The 18,209-nt window shown below is 40.8% G+C and overlaps 2 protein-coding genes across 4 annotated transcripts in view; both read left to right on the top strand.

The window, feature by feature from the left end:
- The window catches only part of OGA (O-GlcNAcase), a 48,380-nt gene extending 43,526 nt beyond the window's left edge, over window positions 1-4,854 (top strand). For both annotated transcript variants that reach the window (XM_070752872.1, XM_070752873.1), the window contains one exon: window positions 1,451-4,854. In XM_070752872.1, the coding sequence (XP_070608973.1) occupies window positions 1,451-1,587 (137 nt within the window). In that variant the 3' untranslated portion in view covers window positions 1,588-4,854. The remainder of the gene's footprint in view (window positions 1-1,450) is intronic.
- Window positions 4,855-8,705: 3,851 nt separating this feature from the next.
- NPM3 (nucleophosmin/nucleoplasmin 3) lies at window positions 8,706-17,714 on the top strand. Of its 2 annotated transcripts, XM_070752857.1 has the most exons (6): window positions 8,759-8,882; window positions 10,562-10,647; window positions 12,645-12,764; window positions 15,740-15,833; window positions 16,388-16,518; window positions 16,614-17,714. In XM_070752857.1, the coding sequence occupies exons 1-5, from the start codon at window positions 8,807-8,809 to the stop codon at window positions 16,504-16,506; spliced, it is 495 nt and encodes a 164-aa protein (XP_070608958.1). In that variant the 5' UTR covers window positions 8,759-8,806; the 3' UTR covers window positions 16,507-16,518; window positions 16,614-17,714. The 2 variants fall into 2 exon arrangements, with proteins under 2 accessions (XP_070608957.1, XP_070608958.1); XM_070752856.1 differs by having other exon boundaries at window positions 8,706-8,882; window positions 16,388-17,714.
- The last annotated feature ends 495 nt before the right edge of the window (window positions 17,715-18,209 follow it).

Here is an 18,209-nt window from a genome sequence, read left to right as displayed (position 1 = left end):
TGCGCTGCTGGGATTTCCCTGAGGCTCCCCTCCATGGGAAACCCCATCTCCGGACTTCCGTGTTTTTGCGATGCTGCAGGGGAATCCCAGCAGGGGAATCCCAGCATCGGAAAAATGAGCGCTTCGCTGGCAACGGAAGTCCGGAGGTAGGGTTTCCCAGCGAAGGGAGCATCAGTTTATGTTTATTTAGATTTGTATGCCGCCCCTCCGCAGACTCGGAGTGAAATCAGTGAAATCGCAGCATCGCAAAAACACCGAAGTCCTCGAAACCCAACCTCCGGAACTCTGTGTTTTTGCTTCGGGGGCTTCAGCTGGCAAAGGGGGTGAATTTTGGGCTTGCACGCATTAATTGCTTTTCCATTGATTCCTATGGGAAACATTGTTTCGTCTTACAAACTTTTCACCTTAAGAACCTCATCCTGGAACCAATTAAGTTTGCAAGACAAGGTATCACTGTATGGAAGAAAAAAGAAAGATACAAAAATCCCAAAGAGGCTATCAGAAACATATTCACCATAGCAAATTCAGGCAGTTGGGCATTAAATACAGAAAACCGTCAATTGATACAGAAAAGCACCAAAAAAAGGTTGTGACTCTGCAGGTTGGAATTAATATACCATCTTCGTATATCTCGAATAGCTTACGTTTCACTTTTTTTCCCCTTTAAGCTTCTGAGAAGGCCTAGGTCCATAACCAAGGTGCATAATCCAGTTATAGCTAGTTTCCTATGCCCAAGAAAATTTAACTTGATATTTTACAGGAAACCCTGAAAAAAGTTCCAGAACAGTTTATAAGAGCTCCAGGCATGCCTGAAGTAACTTTCTGGGTGCTAGGGTTAAAGGGTTAAATAAGGTTCAGGAGGGAAGTGTTTTTAATATGAAAGTGAACACAAGAACAAGGGGACACAATCTGAAGTATTTATTTATTTTTTTATTTATTTGATTTGATTTGATTTGTATGCCGCCCCTCTCCGCAGACTCGGGGCGGCTAACAACAATGATAAAAAACAACATGTAACAAGTTGGGGGAAAGATCAAAAGCAACATGAGAAAATATTATTTTACTGAAAGAGTAGTAGATCCTTGGAACAAACTTCCAGCAGACGTGGTTGGTAAATCCACAGTAACTCAATTTAAACATGCCTGGGATAAACATATATCCATTGTAAGATAAAATACAGGAAATAGTATAAGGGCAGACTAGATGGACCATGAGGTCTTTTTCTGCCATCAGTCTTCTATGTTTCTATGTTTCTAGGCAATTTCATGAAGACTGAAAAGCTGATCGTTCTTCTGGGCATGGTTGGACTTTGGATCAAACAATAGGATTGAATGTACAATGATCAATGCTTTTCTCTGTTCAGTTACCAGTCCAGATTCTCACTGCTTCTACTCTCTTACCAAATGTCTTCCTTTTGACCTCATTCATTTACAAATCTCTCTCTTTTTAGGCTCCCGTGGGGCTTTCTGCGAGGTGAGACCAGATGATAAACGAATCCTGGAATTTTACAGCAAGCTGGGATGCTTTGAAATAGCCAAAATGGAAGGTTTTCCAAAAGATTTTCTTATCCTTGGAAGAAGTTTGTAAGGGATTTTTTTTTTAAGTGAACCCTGTTGAGACTGGAGCCAACCAACGGTTGGAGAGTAGTGAGTCTGTGTTTTGTTATTATCTGCCCTTTCTATGGAAGCGGTCAGCTGGCCTGACAGGAAAGAACTACCCATTACATTCTCCCTTATGCTGCTGAAAACAGAAGAATGGTTACTGGTCAGCATTTCCTGGTCTTAACACGAACCGCCAAGGGATACTGCATATGAAGTAGCTTCAGGAAAAAATTCACAAGAATTCTCAGAGAAGGATTGGGGTTTTTTCCATCTCTGCACACCAGCAGAAAGGTCGACTCCTTTGTATCATGAAATGGGATGTAACACGGAAGTAGGATCCCTGTATAGAGAAACACAGGGATACCTGCGCAGGTCATGTTATGAAAGATGAACTATAACTCATGGTTGTGTTGGCTGTTTTGCTTATCAGTAAGGAAATGGTCATCACCTCTAAAGAAAATTGATTAAGCTTTGTAGGAATAAATTGTGCATTTGTCTGTGGCAAAGTCACTCAGTGGCAGAAATGTAAATTTCAGTGTGTAAATATATACATATATAGATATATATATATATAAACTTGCTGAATGCTGATGCTTTGTGTTTAATTGGTTTTGTAATATTTTTTTTTTTTGCTTTCCAAAGTAAAGTGGCATTTTTTTTCTGAGACGGCACCTTCAATTTCAAAAAAGACAGAGAGGCTGAGTTTCATATTATTTCTGATCTAGACTGCTTTACAAGAAGGCCAGTTTGAAAGCTTTTTAAAAGTGCTGATCTAGAGGGATCAATGCTTTTAGAGAATGGATTTTCAGGAAATGGGTAAATATTGCTTTCTACCAAGAAAATAAGAACCTATCGACAGTTGCTCACCCATACTCAGTGGGTGAATGGAGAAAGTCTACAACTTCAGCACTCCATTCATCCCCCTGTTCAGTCAGGGTCTTCAAGTCATACATATTTGTTACAGACTTCCGGGGGGCAGTGTAGAATAGCAAAAGCACATTTTATATATTATTTAAATGTTACCTAATCTTAATATCACTGCCCGTTCCAAACATTTAAGGTTTTTACTGCAATCTGACAAACTGTATAGAGCTGTAGGAGGAATGATGGATGTACTTCTTTTGTTCGAACATAATGCTTCATTATTTTCACCTACTACAAGAAACTATTTTTTTGTTTCCTTTGAAACTCTTTCTTTTTAGTAAAGGTGGAAATGGAACTGTTCCTGTTTTAAAAAAAAAAATCAGAAAAATCATACATTTTTTAAATCGCATTTTACTGCCATTTTAATTTGCACCCATTTCATAGAAACTAGTGTTTGGCCTGAGTTATAATTACTTATTGATATTTGATTTTCTCTGAATGAAAAGCAGATATTTTCAGCTGCAGCAAATACATTTCATTTGAGAAGCAAAACAATGGACAAATGACTTTCATGGGTTTTTTAAAATGCTTTTGAGTGAATGCTAAAAAAAAGTCACTTCATTTTGTTTTAAGTAGACAGCATGTGTATATACAGTACAGTAGTTGGATTTATTGCAGCTTTGTGGGGAGAGGGCCTCTAGATTTTTATACTGTTAACAAATATAAATTTATCACTGTTATAAGTTAATTCTGTGAATCCTGAAAGTTGAGTCAGTTGTTTGCTTTGAGTGTAAAAAGTGTAGCACTGACCCAACTTTCAGAGTTGCAGTATCAAGTTTTCATTGCATATACAGTTGGAATGCAATTTTCATGACTGTCTTTCAACCTGCTGTATCTGTGGCAAAACAACAGACTGTAAAATTGTATTTGGAAACCATGTGAAAAATAGAATAAATTACAAAGTCAATGTAAAGGCATGTTTTGGTATAATGTTAAGAGAATGAGGAAAATTAGTGGAGAAAAATAATTTTCCTGTTGTGTTTTATAACTCTCTAATGAATGTACGGTAGCAATGGATAGTTCATATTTTGGCTCCACTGTGCAGGTTTGGATATAGCAAAATCTGCCTCTTGTGTTCATTTCTCTTGGGGGTGCTTTTCTGTAAATTCTGTAAATGTAATTATCACTATATGTGATCAAGATCACTGCTGACAGCAGGTGTCTAATTTGTACCCCTCCAAAGCCCTAAGAAAAACTCCACGGATCCATCAATTAGCAATTTTCAATGATGTTATGTTTAATTAATTAAAAATTAAATTATGTTTAATTAATTAAAAATTAAATTTAAGCGAATTCCACTTTTTCTTCGCTCCAAATAATATGGATCCTAGTCTACCTATAGGAGAAATTATTGTACTGTATTGAACTGTAGGGTCCTTGGTGCTCTTTGAGCTTGGTTCCTTCCTTGTAGACCAAATTAGGTAACATCAGTGGTAATAGTTATGATAGTTATGATATCTAGTTTGGTAATGAAATGTCTGCAAGACAGCAACCAAGCTCAGGGACCCTTATGGTCAAAACCTAACCATTGCTTTTTATTTAAATTTATATTTTGCCCAATAATTCTAGAAAGAAGAATTAAGGAAGTGGGGGAAGCTGTGTAGGGACCTGATATTTAATACTAGTCCTATCCTTTTGATTCCATTGGAGTTGATAACGTTTTCAAACCCTTGAATTCCATAATTACTAGATAAGAGAGAGAAATAATTTTCATATAACATGTCTGGATTATTTTTTAAATTCACCCTAGAATTAAGTATTTTAGCATGATGAATTGCATATTTAATGAGTAAATTTTATTGTAGGTTAAATTTCTATTCAGATAGTCGAAACGTGTTACATATGAATTAACATTTGTGATATATATCATTTTGGTACCATTTCTGTCCTGCAGTAGAGTGGACAGTGTGGTAAACATCAGTACACTTCGCAACGCAAGTCAGTTCATTAGCCCATACTGGTTGGGAATTATGGGAATTATAGCCTTAACACATCCAGATACCTGGCTTAGTCAATTAAGCAAGGACTTCAAAGGCATCAAATTGAAGTTTCATTTGCCTCTTTGTTGCATCCCAAGTATGTCAATTGCTCAGTTTTCCAGATTTAGCTGTTTTATATATCATACTTTTTATCTCTCAATTTCATATTGTTTAAACAGAAAATATTTTTTTGAAAATTGCCTTCTTGGACGTCATAAAGGTTGGAAATAGTATTAACCAGGTTGTGTGAAATTGAAACTGTCATGTCGCTCTTTTGTCATTTGTCTGATTTTTCTTATCCTATATTTTTAGTTCTTATTTCTAAGTTTAATAAAATATTTCACTTGGAACTTGGGGATTGAATAGGTATTTTTTACGAGCCCAAATATTTACTCATTGAATGTCTTCCTTCTGTGCTGCAGGTCTGGACCAAGGAAGATACTGGAAAACTAGATTTAGATCACAATGTAGTGACATTCATTCATTCATTCATTCATTCATTCATTCACTCACTCACTCACTTACTTACTTACTTATTTATTTATTGGATTTGTATGCCGCCCCTCTCCGCAGACTCGGGGCGGCTAACAACAGCAATAAAACAATATATAACAAAATTCAATACTAAAAACAGTTAAAAGCCGATTATATAAAAACCAATCATACATACAGACATACCATGCATAAAATTGTAAAGGCCTAGGGGGAAAGTATATCTCAGTTCCCCCATGCCTGGCGGCAGAGGTGGGTTTTAAGCAACTTTTGAAAGGCAAGGAGGGTGGGGGTAATTCTAATCTCTGGGGGGGAGTTGGTTCCAGAGAGCCGGGGCCGCTACAGAGAAGGCTCTTCCTCTGGGTCCCGCCAAGCGACATTGTTTGGTTGAAGGAACCCGGAGAAGACCCACTCTGTGGGACCTGACTGGTCGCTGGGATTCGTACAGCAGAAGGCGGTCCCTGAGGAAATCTGGTCCGGTGCCATGAAGGGCTTTATAGGTCATAACCAACACTTTGAATTGTGACCGGAAACTGATCGGCAACCAATGCAGACTGCGGAGTGTTGGTGTAACATGGGCATATTTGGGAAAGCCCATGATTGCTCTCGCAGCTGCAATCTGCATAAGTGAGACAGTAATTATTGCCTTCAGTTGAGGGTTAGTTCAAGCATTTTAACATGCTTTTTAATGTAGAGTAGAAAGTTTAAAATTAATGAGACTGCCTATTACAGTAATAATGGTCGTAAAGTTGCATCATTGACCTTTATTTTTTAAATTGCTCCAAAATAGCAACTCTTAGGCTCAGCATAGCTACTGCCTTTACAAGATAATAAAACCAAAGATGAACATTATCTGTTTTCAAAATTTACCTGGGGGGGGGGGGGGAATCTTGTTAGGATGCTATATGGCAGTGATTTTCAACCTTTTTTGAGCTGCGGCACATTTTTTACATTTACAAAATCCTGGGGCACACCGCCAACCAAAATGACACTAACACAGTGCATATTATACATATAGTTAATAATATAGTTTCTGAATGTATTTATACTCAGTGTGAAACCTGGACCTGTTTTGATGAACACAAAAGGGACATCCTAGCAGGAATGGTAGTTTGCGGACCCATGTTTAATTTCCCCACGGCACACCTGACCATGTCTAACAGCACACTAGTGTGCCGTGGCACACTGGTTGAAAAACGTTGCTATATGGTATGAAATGTAATAACTTTTATCTCAAAATGTTTTTTCTAAGAAGGGAAAATATGATTGTCTCAACAGATGGTCTTTAGGTAGGCAAGGTAATGCTGAAAATAATGTACTCCCTACTTGAAGCATCTATGGCCCATGTTTTGACTAGATCCTGTAGTCTAAAATGCAATTACTGTAGTTTATTATTTAGGAGCAACGTGTAGGGAGAATTCAAAATATGTTAATTCATTCATACAGTAATGTAGACAACTGTTATTTTTGCATTCAGTTTTCTCTAATAACCTCAGGTCCTTCTACTTTTTTTCAGAAAGTGCAAAACAAAAGAAAATTGTTTTGGAGCAATTTATTCCTTAATATGTTTTCAAACATTTCCTTATTTGTCTTATTTTTAGAGCATTCTAATCACTGCATGAAAAATGAAAAATAAAAGGATTAGTTGCTTGATAGAGTTAGAGACAAGTCATTGCAGGATGCTAAAATTTCTGTCCGCCTTAGCAGTGTTTATTGCTTTTTACACAGTTTTCCAAACAACAAAAAGTAGAAGAAAGTTACAGTATTTTTATTGGTGATTTCTCCTCGCAAATCCTTAAGGACATCCTGTTGGTACCTAAATGAGATCACGTACCAGCCAGGGATAATGTCCTAAATCATTCTGGCTTTGTGAACTGGGTGAAATGTAGGCAGGAGAGGCCCATTAGAGGTGGGTAGTTTGCAGCACACAACCTCCACATGGCCTCCATCTCTCCATCTCACTTTTTTTATTTTGTTTGACAATACATTGTCATAAGAGGGGTTTATTTATTTATTTATTGGATTTGTATGCCGCCCCTCCGAAGATCAGGAGAAGAATATCCCTGCAATTGCTTATACAAGGCATAACTTATACTGAGGCAACGTGGGAGGGAGTTTGGGGCGAAAAGCTGTGATATATATACAGTGGTACCTCGTGATACGAACCCCTCGTGATACGAACTCCTCGTGATACGAACCCGGGGTTTCGAATTTTTTTGCCTCTTACGAACTTTTTTCGGCTTACGAACCCACTGCAGATTGCAAAATGGCATTCCGCTGGGCGGCGCCCCCTGGCTGTCACCTTTTAAAACAGCTGGGGGGCTTCTCAGCGTTCTCCCAAACCCGAACTTTTCGGGTTCGGGAGGCTGCCGAGAAGCGCTGCCGCCTGGCTGTCACCTTCTGAAACAGCCGGGACTTCTCGGCGTTCTCCCAAACCCGAAATCAACATTGATTGCCAATCAATTTCACATGCTGTTGTGCACATTCAACTTTGTACAGAACAAAGTATTCAATGAGAATATTTCATTCATTCATATCTAGCAGAGTTCTTCAAACTTGGCCACTTTAAGACTTGTGGACTTCAACTCTCAGAGTTATCCAGCCAGCATAACTGGCTGGAGAATTCTGGGAGTTGAAGTTCACAAGTCTTAAAGTGGCCACGTTTGTGGATCCTTGAGATCTATGATGTGTTCTTTGAGTGTTCCCTTTATTTTTTTTTGAGCAGTGTATATGCACAGTATAGCCATACAACAACATTCCCAGGATGCCTAAAGTCCATTTCCCACAATAGGGCAATCTAGATCCCCCCCTCTTTCGTTGCTTGAATAGTTTAATTTATTTATTTTATTTATTTTGTCCAATACACAATGAGGGTTTTAGTGGGTATACACATAGTAAAATACATGATGAAGGTTATAAAGGATATACTCATAGTAAAATATATCTAAGAAAGAATAGAAGAGAAGTTATAGGAATAGAACATATCAATGAAAGACTAGAAGAACAGATATAGGAATAGAAGAAATGTATAGATATAGGAGAGCAATAGGACAGAGGATGGAAGACACTCTAATCACTTGTACTCGCCCCTTACTGACCTCTTAGGAATTTGGATAGATCAACCATGGATAATCCAAGGGTAAAGTGTTGGGGGTTTGGGATGACACTACGTCCGGTAATGAGTTCCACACTTCGACAACTGGGTTACTGAAGTCATATTTTTTACAGTCAAGTTTGGAGCGGTTAATATTAAGTTTAAATCTGTGGTGTGCTCTTGTGTTGTTGTGGTTGAAGCTGAAGTAGTCGCCGACAGGCAGGACATTGCAGCATATGATCTTGTGGGCAATACTTAGATCTTATTTAAGACGTCTTAGTTCTAGGCTTTCTAGGCCCAGGATTGAAAGTCTAGTCTCGTAGGGTATTCTATTTCGAGTGGAGGAGTGAAGGGTTCTTCTGGTGAAGTATCTTTGGACATTTTCAAGGGTGTTAATGTCTGAGATGCGATATGGGTTCCAAAAGTTTCAGAATCTCACCTGGTTTGTGCGTGTGTGTGTGTGTGTGTGTGTGTGTGTGTGTGTGTGTGAAAAATAGTGCAACACCTCAAAGGGACACGCGATTTGCGCAATCTGTACTGAAAGAATAAGCTCTCTCGTCTACCTTCCCTTCTTGGAGCGGACACGCTCGTCATTGGAGAAAAAGCGGCGTCGCCCATTGGAGCAGCCCCGGCGGGGCGGGCGGACAGGCGGGCCTGCACTCGAGCCTCTTCCTGCCGTTCCCTTCTCCTTTCTACCCTGCGCTTCCTGGCCGGCCATGGCTTCTCTCTTGGACCTAGAAAGCGCGGACGGGGAAGCGCCGCCGCCGATTTGCACCAGTCGTTTCGCTTTCGGTTGGTAAAGATGTGGGGGGAACTTCGCATGCCGGACATTTTGCCGGGCGGACGCATTTGAGAAACGGGCGGCGGGTGAAGCGGCGGGGACCGGACGGGTCAGCCTCGAAAGCACAAGCCAGGCGCTTGGAGGGAGACGGTGACTCTGCTCCCGGAACGGGGATCATTTGGGAGCAGTTGATCTCTCCGGGAATCGGTCGACTGGGGCTTTTAATGATCGCATCAGCACGATGCATTTGGACCGCACGATGAAGGGACCGCCTTTCGGGGGTTTGATTCTGGAAAGCTGAGCACATGGAGGCGCCACGTGCTTCCCTGCACCCGATTCGGTTCGTGCCCTCCGGCTCGGCTCTTGCAAACGGCTTGGCTTGTTCCTTTTTTTGCAAAAAAAGAGGCCGGGAAGGCATTCAAGCCACGCGTTGCTTCCTCTTGGGTTGCAAGGGAGGGTTGATCTGCCGAATCAACGTGGCGAAACGTTGCCTGAATCTCATTGATCTGGGTGGAACTAATGGCGTGTTACTCAGGGCAGGATGCAGCTCTCACTCGATTCGAACTCACGATGGAGAAATTTATGTATTTATTTATTTAGTAAGCAAACAAGTAGATTTATAGGCCGCCCAACTCCTTCCGGACTCTGGGTGGCCTACAACAATGAAAAACAATGCAAAAACAATTAAAACCCCTAAGGATAAAATCATTCATTCTTCCTTGGGTGGAGCTGGGTGGTATTGCATGGCAAAGTTTTCTAACTATGGCGAACTAAAAATTAAAGCTGTTAAACTTTACTGCCGGTTGTGCTGTTGTTTTTATTCCATGCAGCCTGGAATACTGAGGTGAATGTGCAATAGAGATTGCTGGGCCTGTTTTCCTTCGTTTCTATAAAAGGCTGATTTGAAATGCAACATGTCACTGAAATTATCTCCCAATTTTTTTCATAAGAGATAACTTTTTGTTGAGCAGAAACTTTGAAGTAATGAACAACTAAGAATGTGTTCCTCTGTATCTGTGTTTCCCAACCGTGGCAACTTGAAGATATTTGGACTTCAACTCCCAGAATTCCCCAGCCAGCAGGCTGGGGAATTCTGGGAGTTGAAGTCCAAATATCTTCAAGTTGCCAAGATTGGGGAACATTGCTCTATATAACGCGAAAACACCATTGGTAGATTTTGCAGATAATTCTTGTAGTAATCCTTTTGTAGGTCTAAGGTCACATTGTTGGGCAAGCACAGATGTGTTCCTAACCACATACAGATGCTTTGTCACCTTATGCTGTTAGCATAAATTATCATAAGTTAACTTGAGTTTTGAACTCTGAAAAAAAAAATACTTGTTAATTCCTTTGGCTTTAGAATCCTATATAGTCCTCCCATCTTTTCAAGTTGGGAGAAAAAATACAAAGCACATTCAAAAAGCACAAAAGGCAATGACAAACTTTTTTTGTATTTTTGCCTGAAAAGCAAAATGGGTATTTCCGCGAGGTAGCAGGCATCAAGCTCAGCTGAGAGACTAAAAGCTTAGCCATGCTGAATTTATTTTTGGCTTCTGCAGAGTGAAAGCATGTTGAAATGTGTAGCATTTCTGCAGTTAGAGAAACCTATCTTTTCCATTTAAGAAAATCTGTGCTTTTTTTTTAATGCCTTGTTATAATATTTACTTGTATTCCGCCACCCCGCCCCTAGGATGTGAGCTGAACAGCAGTGCACGTTCCTATACTTTTAAAGTCTCGGAAGAAGATGATTCAGACCATTTCCTAGCTCTAAATATGGTAAGATATTTCACTTCACTCTGAAAAGGGGAGACTAGCTACAGGCAATTTCCTAGTGTTTCCAAATGTAAAATAATGCACTTGGGGAAAAGGAATCCTCAATCTGAGTATTGTATTGGCAGTTCTGTGTTAGCAAAAACTTCAGAAGAAAAGGATTTAGGGGTAGTGATTTCTGACAGTCTCAAAAATGGGTGAACAGTGCAGTCAAGTGGTAGGGAAAGCAAGTAGGATGCTTGGCTGCATAGCTAGAGGTATAACAAGCAGGAAGAGGGAGATTATGATCCCGCTATATAGAGCACTGGTGAGACCACATTTGGAATACTGTGTTCAGTTCTGGAGACCTCACCTACAAAAAGATATTGACAAAATTGAACGGGTCCAAAGACAGGCTACAAGAATGGTGGAAGGTCTTAAGCATAAAACGTATCAGGAAAGACTTAATGAACTCAATCTGTATAGTCTGGAGGACAGAAGGAAAAGGGGGGACATGATCGAAACATTTACATATGTTAAAGGGTTAAATAAGGTCCAGGAGGGAAGTGTTTTTAATAGGAAAGTGAACACAAGAACAAGGGGACACAATCTGAAGTTATTTGGGGGAAAGATCAAAAGCAACATGAGAAAATATTATTTTACTGAAAGAGTAGTAGATGCTTGGAACAAACTTCCAGCCGACGTGGTAGATAAATCCGCAGTAACTGAATTTAAACATGCCTGGGATAAACATATATCCATTGTAAGATAAAATACAGGAAATAGTATAAAGGCAGACTAGATGGACCATGAGGTCTTTTTCTGTTGTCAGACTTCTATGTTTCTATGTTTCTAGTTAGCGTTAGTAATGAAGCTGCACATCTTATGTAGCCAACATGAAAGTAAAGTCTGTTTACTTCACATAGTTGATAAAATACTTTGCCGGCAAAGCTGCTTTAATATCGATCTGCTTGGGCAAGATGGCTCTGAGCCTTTATATTTTTCTGCATTATAATGCCACAGAACACAACATGTGTGTGTGCACACAAATACACAAAAATCAAATATTTTGTGCTGAAGGCTACCATTTCTGATTGTATCATCCCAAATGTTACTTGCTTAAAATAATAAAGTAAGAATTGTGCTTCCATAGCAGAATCTCTTAGTTGCATTTATGATTCTGCATACTTTTAATTAGTAAATATTAACACTAAAGGGAATTTTACTGCAAGAAGATTAGGGAGAGAGATAGATAGATATAGATACTGTATATCCTGCAAATAGGCTAAATTTATTGTTTTTGATTCAGTTCATATACATTCCTCAGCATTCCCCTTCAGTTGTCAGTTCTTCGTTAGCAAAAACTTCAGAAGAGAAAGATTTAGGGGTAGTGATTTCTGACAGTCTCAAAATGGGTAGAATGCTTGGCTGCATAGCTAGAGGTATAACATGCAGGAAGAGGGAGATTGTGATCACGCTGTACAGAGTGCTGGTGAGACCACATTTGGAATACTGTGTTCAGTTCTGGAGACATCACCTACAAAAAGATATTGACAAAATTGAACGGGTCCAAAGACGGGCTACAAAAGTGGTGGAAGGTCTTAAGCATAAAACCTATCAGGAAAGACTTAATGAATTCAATCTGTATAGTCTGGAGGACAGAAGGAAAGGGGGGACATGATCGAAACATTTAAATATGTTAAATAAGGTTGAGGAGGGAAGTGTTTTTAATAGGAAAGTGAACACAAGAACAAGGGGACACAATCTGAGATTAGTTGGGGGAAAGATCAGAAGCAACGTGAGAAAATATTATTTTACTAAAAGAGTAGTAGATGCTTGGAACAAACCTCCAGCAGACGTGATTGGTAAATCCACAGTAACTGAATTTAAACATGCCTGGGATAAACATAGATCCATCCTAAGATAAAATACAGGAAATAGGATAAGGGCAGACTAGATGGACCATGAGGTCTTTTTCTGCTGTCAATCTTCTATGTTTCAGTTTTGTTTCTCCTCTTTTCAAGGCCTGTCTATCTGAGGGTGCCAAAGATGAATGCAACATTGTGGAGGTGGTGGGTCGTGACTATCAGAACAAGGAGGTTGCTGTGCCTGTGGCCAACCTGAAATTGTCGTGCCAGCCCTGGGTAAAATAATATTTTGGGAATATGGGTGTCTTGGAGAAAATCAGTTGTGTAATGGTTCCAGAATGTTGATTTGAAAGACTTTCAAACACAATTGGCCATATTTGCGGTGGTCCTTCTGATATGCCGTATTGGCACAGTGGTTAGAATGCGGTCCTGCAGCAACTTCTGTTGATTCCCATCTGTTCAAAGGGGGGGGGGGGGGACAGGACTCAGCCTTCCATCCTTCCGGGGTTGGTAAAATGTGGACCCAGATCGTTGGGGGCTATGTTGACTCGGTAAACTGCTTAGAGAGGGCTTTAAAGCACTGTGGAGCAGTATATAACTGTAGGCGTTACCACTATGTTCTAAAGTTTGAGATGTATCACCCAATTTTCCAGGGCCTGCTTTCTGTGGTTTTGCCAGAGTAGGCCAAAGAATGTTAATCCTGAGTGAAATATTTCGTACAGTGATACCTCGTCTTACAAATGCCTCATCATACAAACTTTTCGAGATACAAACCCAGGGTTTAAGATTTTTTTGCCTCTTCTTACAAACTATTTTCACCTTACAAACCCACCGCCGCCACTGGGATGCCCCGCCTCTGGACTTCCGTTGCCAGCGAAGCACCCGTTTTTGCGCTGCTGGGATTCCCCCGAGGCTCCCCTCCATGGGAAACCCCACCTCCAGACTTCTGTGTTTTTGTGATGCTGCAGGGGAATCCCAGCAGCGCAAAAATGGGTGTTTCGCTGGAAACGGAAGTCTGGAGGTGGGGTTTCCCAGCGAGGGGAGCCTCAGTGAAATCGCAGCATTGCAAAAACACAGAGGTCCGGAAGTGGGGTTTCGAGGACTTCGGTGTTTTTGCGATGCTGCAATTTCACTGATGCTTCCTTCGCTGGAAACCCCACTTCCAGACTTCCGTTGCCAGCGGAGCACTTGTTTTTGCGATGCTGGGTTCCCTTGTAGCATCGCAAAAACACAGAAGTCCAGAGGTGAGGTTTCCCATGGAGGGGAGTCTCAAGGGAATCCCAGCAGCGCAAAAACAGGCGCTTCGGCTGGCAAAAGGGGTGAATTTTGGGCTTGCACGCATTAATCGCTTTTCCATTGATTCCTATGGGAGACATTGTTTCGTCTTACAAACTTTTCACCTTAAGAACCTCATCCCGGAACCAATTAAGTTTGTAAGACAAGGTATCACTGTATTTGAAAATTCGGTATCAGAAAATCTTTCTTGACCCATGACTTTCTAGATCAGTGATGGCGAACCTTTTCTCCTTCGGGCGCCGAAAGAGTGTGTGTGTGCGTACTATCGCACAGCCGTGAGTGCCCATACCCATAATTCAATCCCTGGGGAGGGTGAAAACCACTTCCCCCATCGCCCCGGAGGCCTCTGGAGGCCGAAAAGCCCTGTTTCCCAACTTCTGGTGGTCCCAGTAGGCTTGTGTTTTGCCCTCCCCAGGCTGCAAAGGCTTCCCTGGAGCCGGGGGAAGGTAAAAATGCCCTCCCCCCAAGGATCTCTGGAAGCCAAAAATGCCCTCCCAGAGTCTCTATGCGAGCCAAAAACCAGATGGCCAGCACACACATGCACATTGGACCTGAACGAGGTCAACGGCTCACGTGCCAGCAGATATGGCTCCACGTGCCACCTGTGACACCCTTGACATAGGTTCGCCATCATTGGTCTAGGTCATATTTTTAAAATCAGCTTAAATAGGTGGCTTGGTATAATAATGAATCATTAGAATAACTGACTATATTGCAATGGTTTAAAAGGTGTTAAAGTGAGCCCTGAATCTCCATAGACGTGTTAATGAGAGTTGAATTTGCAAATTAGGAACACATTATTTCTCTTCCGTTACAGTGTTCCCTCGATTTTTGCGGGGGATGCGTTCCAAGACCACCTGCGAAAGTCGAATTTCCGCGAAGTAGAGATGCTTCCTTTCTTCCTCCCCCTCCCTCCTCCATTCCTGGTTTTACTTAACCCCAGAACCCGCAGGGGCAGCGACGGCCGACATATGGGCCGCCAAACAGCTGAGAGGCCCAGCGGCGACGAAATCGGGCATCCCAGGCTGAAGAGAGAAAGAAAAGGGCGGGCGGGGGCACTCAGCCTGATTTCCCTCATGAAGAAAAAAAAGCCATTTGAACCTTCCGCTTCCTTGCCTCAAACTGCTTCAAGCACTTCCTTGCAAACCGCTGCATCTATTACATGCCAACGCCCCAGCAGCTCGGCATCCCGAAAGCAGAGGAACAGCTCCCAGGATATCCCTCCGGCTTGCCCGGCATCGTTAGACGCTGACCAGCCCAAACCGTCGCCCCCCTTTGCTGCTGCAGGCAGGTAGCCGCCCATCCATCGAGCTGCCTTGTGCCTCCAGATACGGAGGCTCGTCCATGGCCACCGAGGGCTCCTCCCCGGGCGAGGCCAGCGGCAAAAGAAGACGGGTCTGGCAAGGGGGCTGAGCCTTGGCCGCTGCTGCCCAGATTGTACTTCCTGCTGCCACCGCGACCGACAGAAGAAAATTGTGCCGCCACACAGCTGAGAGGCCCTGCGGCGGCGAAATCAATAGCATCAAAATTGGCTGCTGCGGGCGGCAATAAGGCTTGGCTTCAAGTGGAGCATACCAACACTCCAAAAATTAAAGGGGAAGGATCGAGAGGCTGGGGCAGAAGCGGAGCTTTTATTTAAAGACGGATTCTTTAAATAAATTTTAAAAATAAAAAAAATACCATGTGTTTTCAAAAAATTTATTTATTTATTTTTTGAAAAACCGTGGTATAGGTTTTCCGCAAAAGTCGGACCCGCGAAAGTCGAGGGACCACTGTATATGAAAATGTCATGATCGTTCTTCCCCCCCCCCAAAAAAACCCCCCAACAATCCCACAACCCAATAGCCACAGTTGCAACACAGCATCTGAATAAACTTTAAAACCTGTTGAACTAAATAAGACTTGGAGATATTCACCTTGTTTCACAATTGTTCTGTCTCCTTATTTTTCCACAGTTGTGTTTAGATAATTTTGAGTTCCAGCCTCCAGTGACCTTCCGTCTGCGTTCAGGATCTGGACCTGTTCATCTTTCAGGACAACATCAAATCTGTAAGAACCTGGGAATGGGATAGAAGAATATTGGGTACTGTGAGTATGCTATAAGTAGTTAAGGGACATAGAAAAGTAGTATAGTGGTACCTCTACTTAAGAACTTAATTTGTTCCGTGATTAGGTTCTTAAGTAGAAATGTTTGTAAGTACAACGATTCCTCATTTTTCTCTGGGGATGCGTTCCAAGACCACCTGTGAAAAATGAATTTCTGTGAAGTAGAGGAAAGATATTTTTTAATATATTTAATGAGTATTTGGACTTTTAAAATCGACCCTTTGCATTAAACAGTCATTCTATAATGTTTCTCAGCTGGAACTGCATGTGATATCCTACCAGTTTCTTTAATAGAGTACAGTACTACTGTAGATAAATAAAGAAATATAAATATAAATAAATAAATAAATAAATAAATATTGTGTGAACTGCTAAATAAGGGGCGCTCTACCAATTTAAACTTCATTGTTTTTAGAACGGAAATTAATGGGTAAATAGGAAGGAGAGAGGCTTGAGGAATTCTCTGGATGAGATAAACAAGTCAAATTGTTTCTCAGTTCACAGAAAGGATCTGTCAGATGATGACTTCAGTGATGATGATGATGAAGAGGAATCTATTGATGAGGAAGAAGAGCTTTCACCTATCAAGCCAGCCAAGAAGAAACAAAAATTATAGTTGAGCTTCTCTGTAGGTACCTGTTCAGTTACCCAAGAATACTCATCCTGAATGGAAATGTTGTAGAGTTCTTGTTTTCATTCATTAAGCTTGTTATATTATTGTAGGATACCATGGACACTTGTCGATTCACACCATTAGTACCGACCTGCTGGAATTGGCCTTTTCCTTTAAAGGTTCTGGACAGAAAATATTCTACAGTTTTTGCTTGTTAACCCCATCTCTGACTTCATATTCTAAATAGCATGATGTAGTTTGGAAAAGAACTTGCTATTGCAGATGGACAAGGGAAGTAGCTATCTGCAATACTACGGTAGGGACACTCCGGTATCCGGCTTTCTTTGTCATGGTAGTATTACAGACATATGTCCTGATCTTGGAAAACTGACAGCTGTGATAGCAGCTTAATGAAGTTGGCCTGAAATCTCTGCTTCTCCCCAAGGTGTGGGGGGCAGTAGAACCATCTAGATGTGGTTAGTTGTGTGGCTAAAAAAATAGGTGCCCATATCATGGATATATTTGCTGCCACGACTGAGATTTTTGTTTGTGACCAGTGCTACAGATTTTATTTTATTGATTTGGAGGTGAATTAAATAGCTCACTGAATACGGTGACTGTTAGAAATAACAGGTGTTTCTTATTCTGTGAGCAAAAAAATCTGGATTTGTTGGCAAACTGCAAGCAGGTAATTTCCACTCCTGAGGGGAAAGATCCATACTGTGATGTTGTCTAATAAGAATTTCTTGATACTAAGAAAAGTACCCAATTATAAGCCCTTTGCTCGTGATATTATTTATTTTTTACAGATAAAAAGCAGGGTCTGTTTTCCAAATGTTTAATATTCGTTTTTTTAGGTTACGTTTTTGATCAACGTCTCAGGGAAGGTTACTGACTCCGTTTTACTAAGTTTGGGTGGCTCCTAATTTTGTTTTGATATGAGCCACTTTCTCTGCAATAGTCGATATAGTCCAGATACTTCCTAGATTCGCTTTCTGAGAAAAAAAAAAATAAAGGTATATTTTGTATTTAACTTCATAGAGATTGAAACACTGCTTGCTATTGACCAGATGGAGTTTATTACAATTTATAATTCAGAACAAGCTGGAGAGAGACACGTTTTTACACTTGATACATAGCTGAGAATGCTGCCTGTATGTTTTGCCCTTGTTACTGGTGTCCTTTCTTAAATAAACACATTTTTTAATACATTTTCCCTTTGGCTTTTTATTTTCTTGAATGATGTTGAGTGTTGAAAAATACAAAAACAAAAGAACTTCATTTTTTAATCCTTTCTATTCATTCCCTTCCTTACATACGTAATGGGTTTAATGGGAATGTCTCGCATTTTCTAAAAGAGGCTACAATTATTGTCCCGGTCCATTAGTGTTTCAGCCTTGCAAGGATGTTTTTGCTGCTTGACAATTACAAAAGTAAAATTTTAGTTTTAATCCGAATTATTTGCTACTGTTTAGCAAGCGTCCTAATAGGCTTATTCCTATTACTGTATTTTTTCATCCCTAAAAGAGGCTGATAATTAAGGTCCGTCTTATATTCTGAATGTAGCTTTTTTTTCCGGCCCTAACTAGCTGCTAACGATCTTCCCAGCTCTTACCTTGCAGGCTCTTTCATTGTTTCTCTCTGTGAAGAATGTTTTCCAAGCCCTAAGTCTTTACAGGGTTTGTTTCATTACTCTAACTTGCTCT

Source organism: Erythrolamprus reginae, chromosome 5, assembly GCF_031021105.1.
Source record: "Erythrolamprus reginae isolate rEryReg1 chromosome 5, rEryReg1.hap1, whole genome shotgun sequence".
NCBI classification, from domain to species: domain Eukaryota; kingdom Metazoa; phylum Chordata; class Lepidosauria; order Squamata; family Dipsadidae; genus Erythrolamprus; species Erythrolamprus reginae.
This window is presented reverse-complemented; position numbering and strand designations above follow the sequence as displayed.

Bases quoted from the DNA above. Each gene is read 5' to 3' on its own strand.
- NPM3 (XM_070752856.1), top strand. From the start codon at position 8,807: ATGGCTTCTCTCTTGGACCTAGAAAGCGCGGACGGGGAAGCGCCGCCG. The intron at 8,883-10,561 runs GTTGGTAAAGAT...CCCCGCCCCTAG, and splicing joins CACCAGTCGTTTCGCTTTCG to GATGTGAGCTGAACAGCAGT. The intron at 10,648-12,644 runs GTAAGATATTTC...CCTCTTTTCAAG, and splicing joins ATTTCCTAGCTCTAAATATG to GCCTGTCTATCTGAGGGTGC.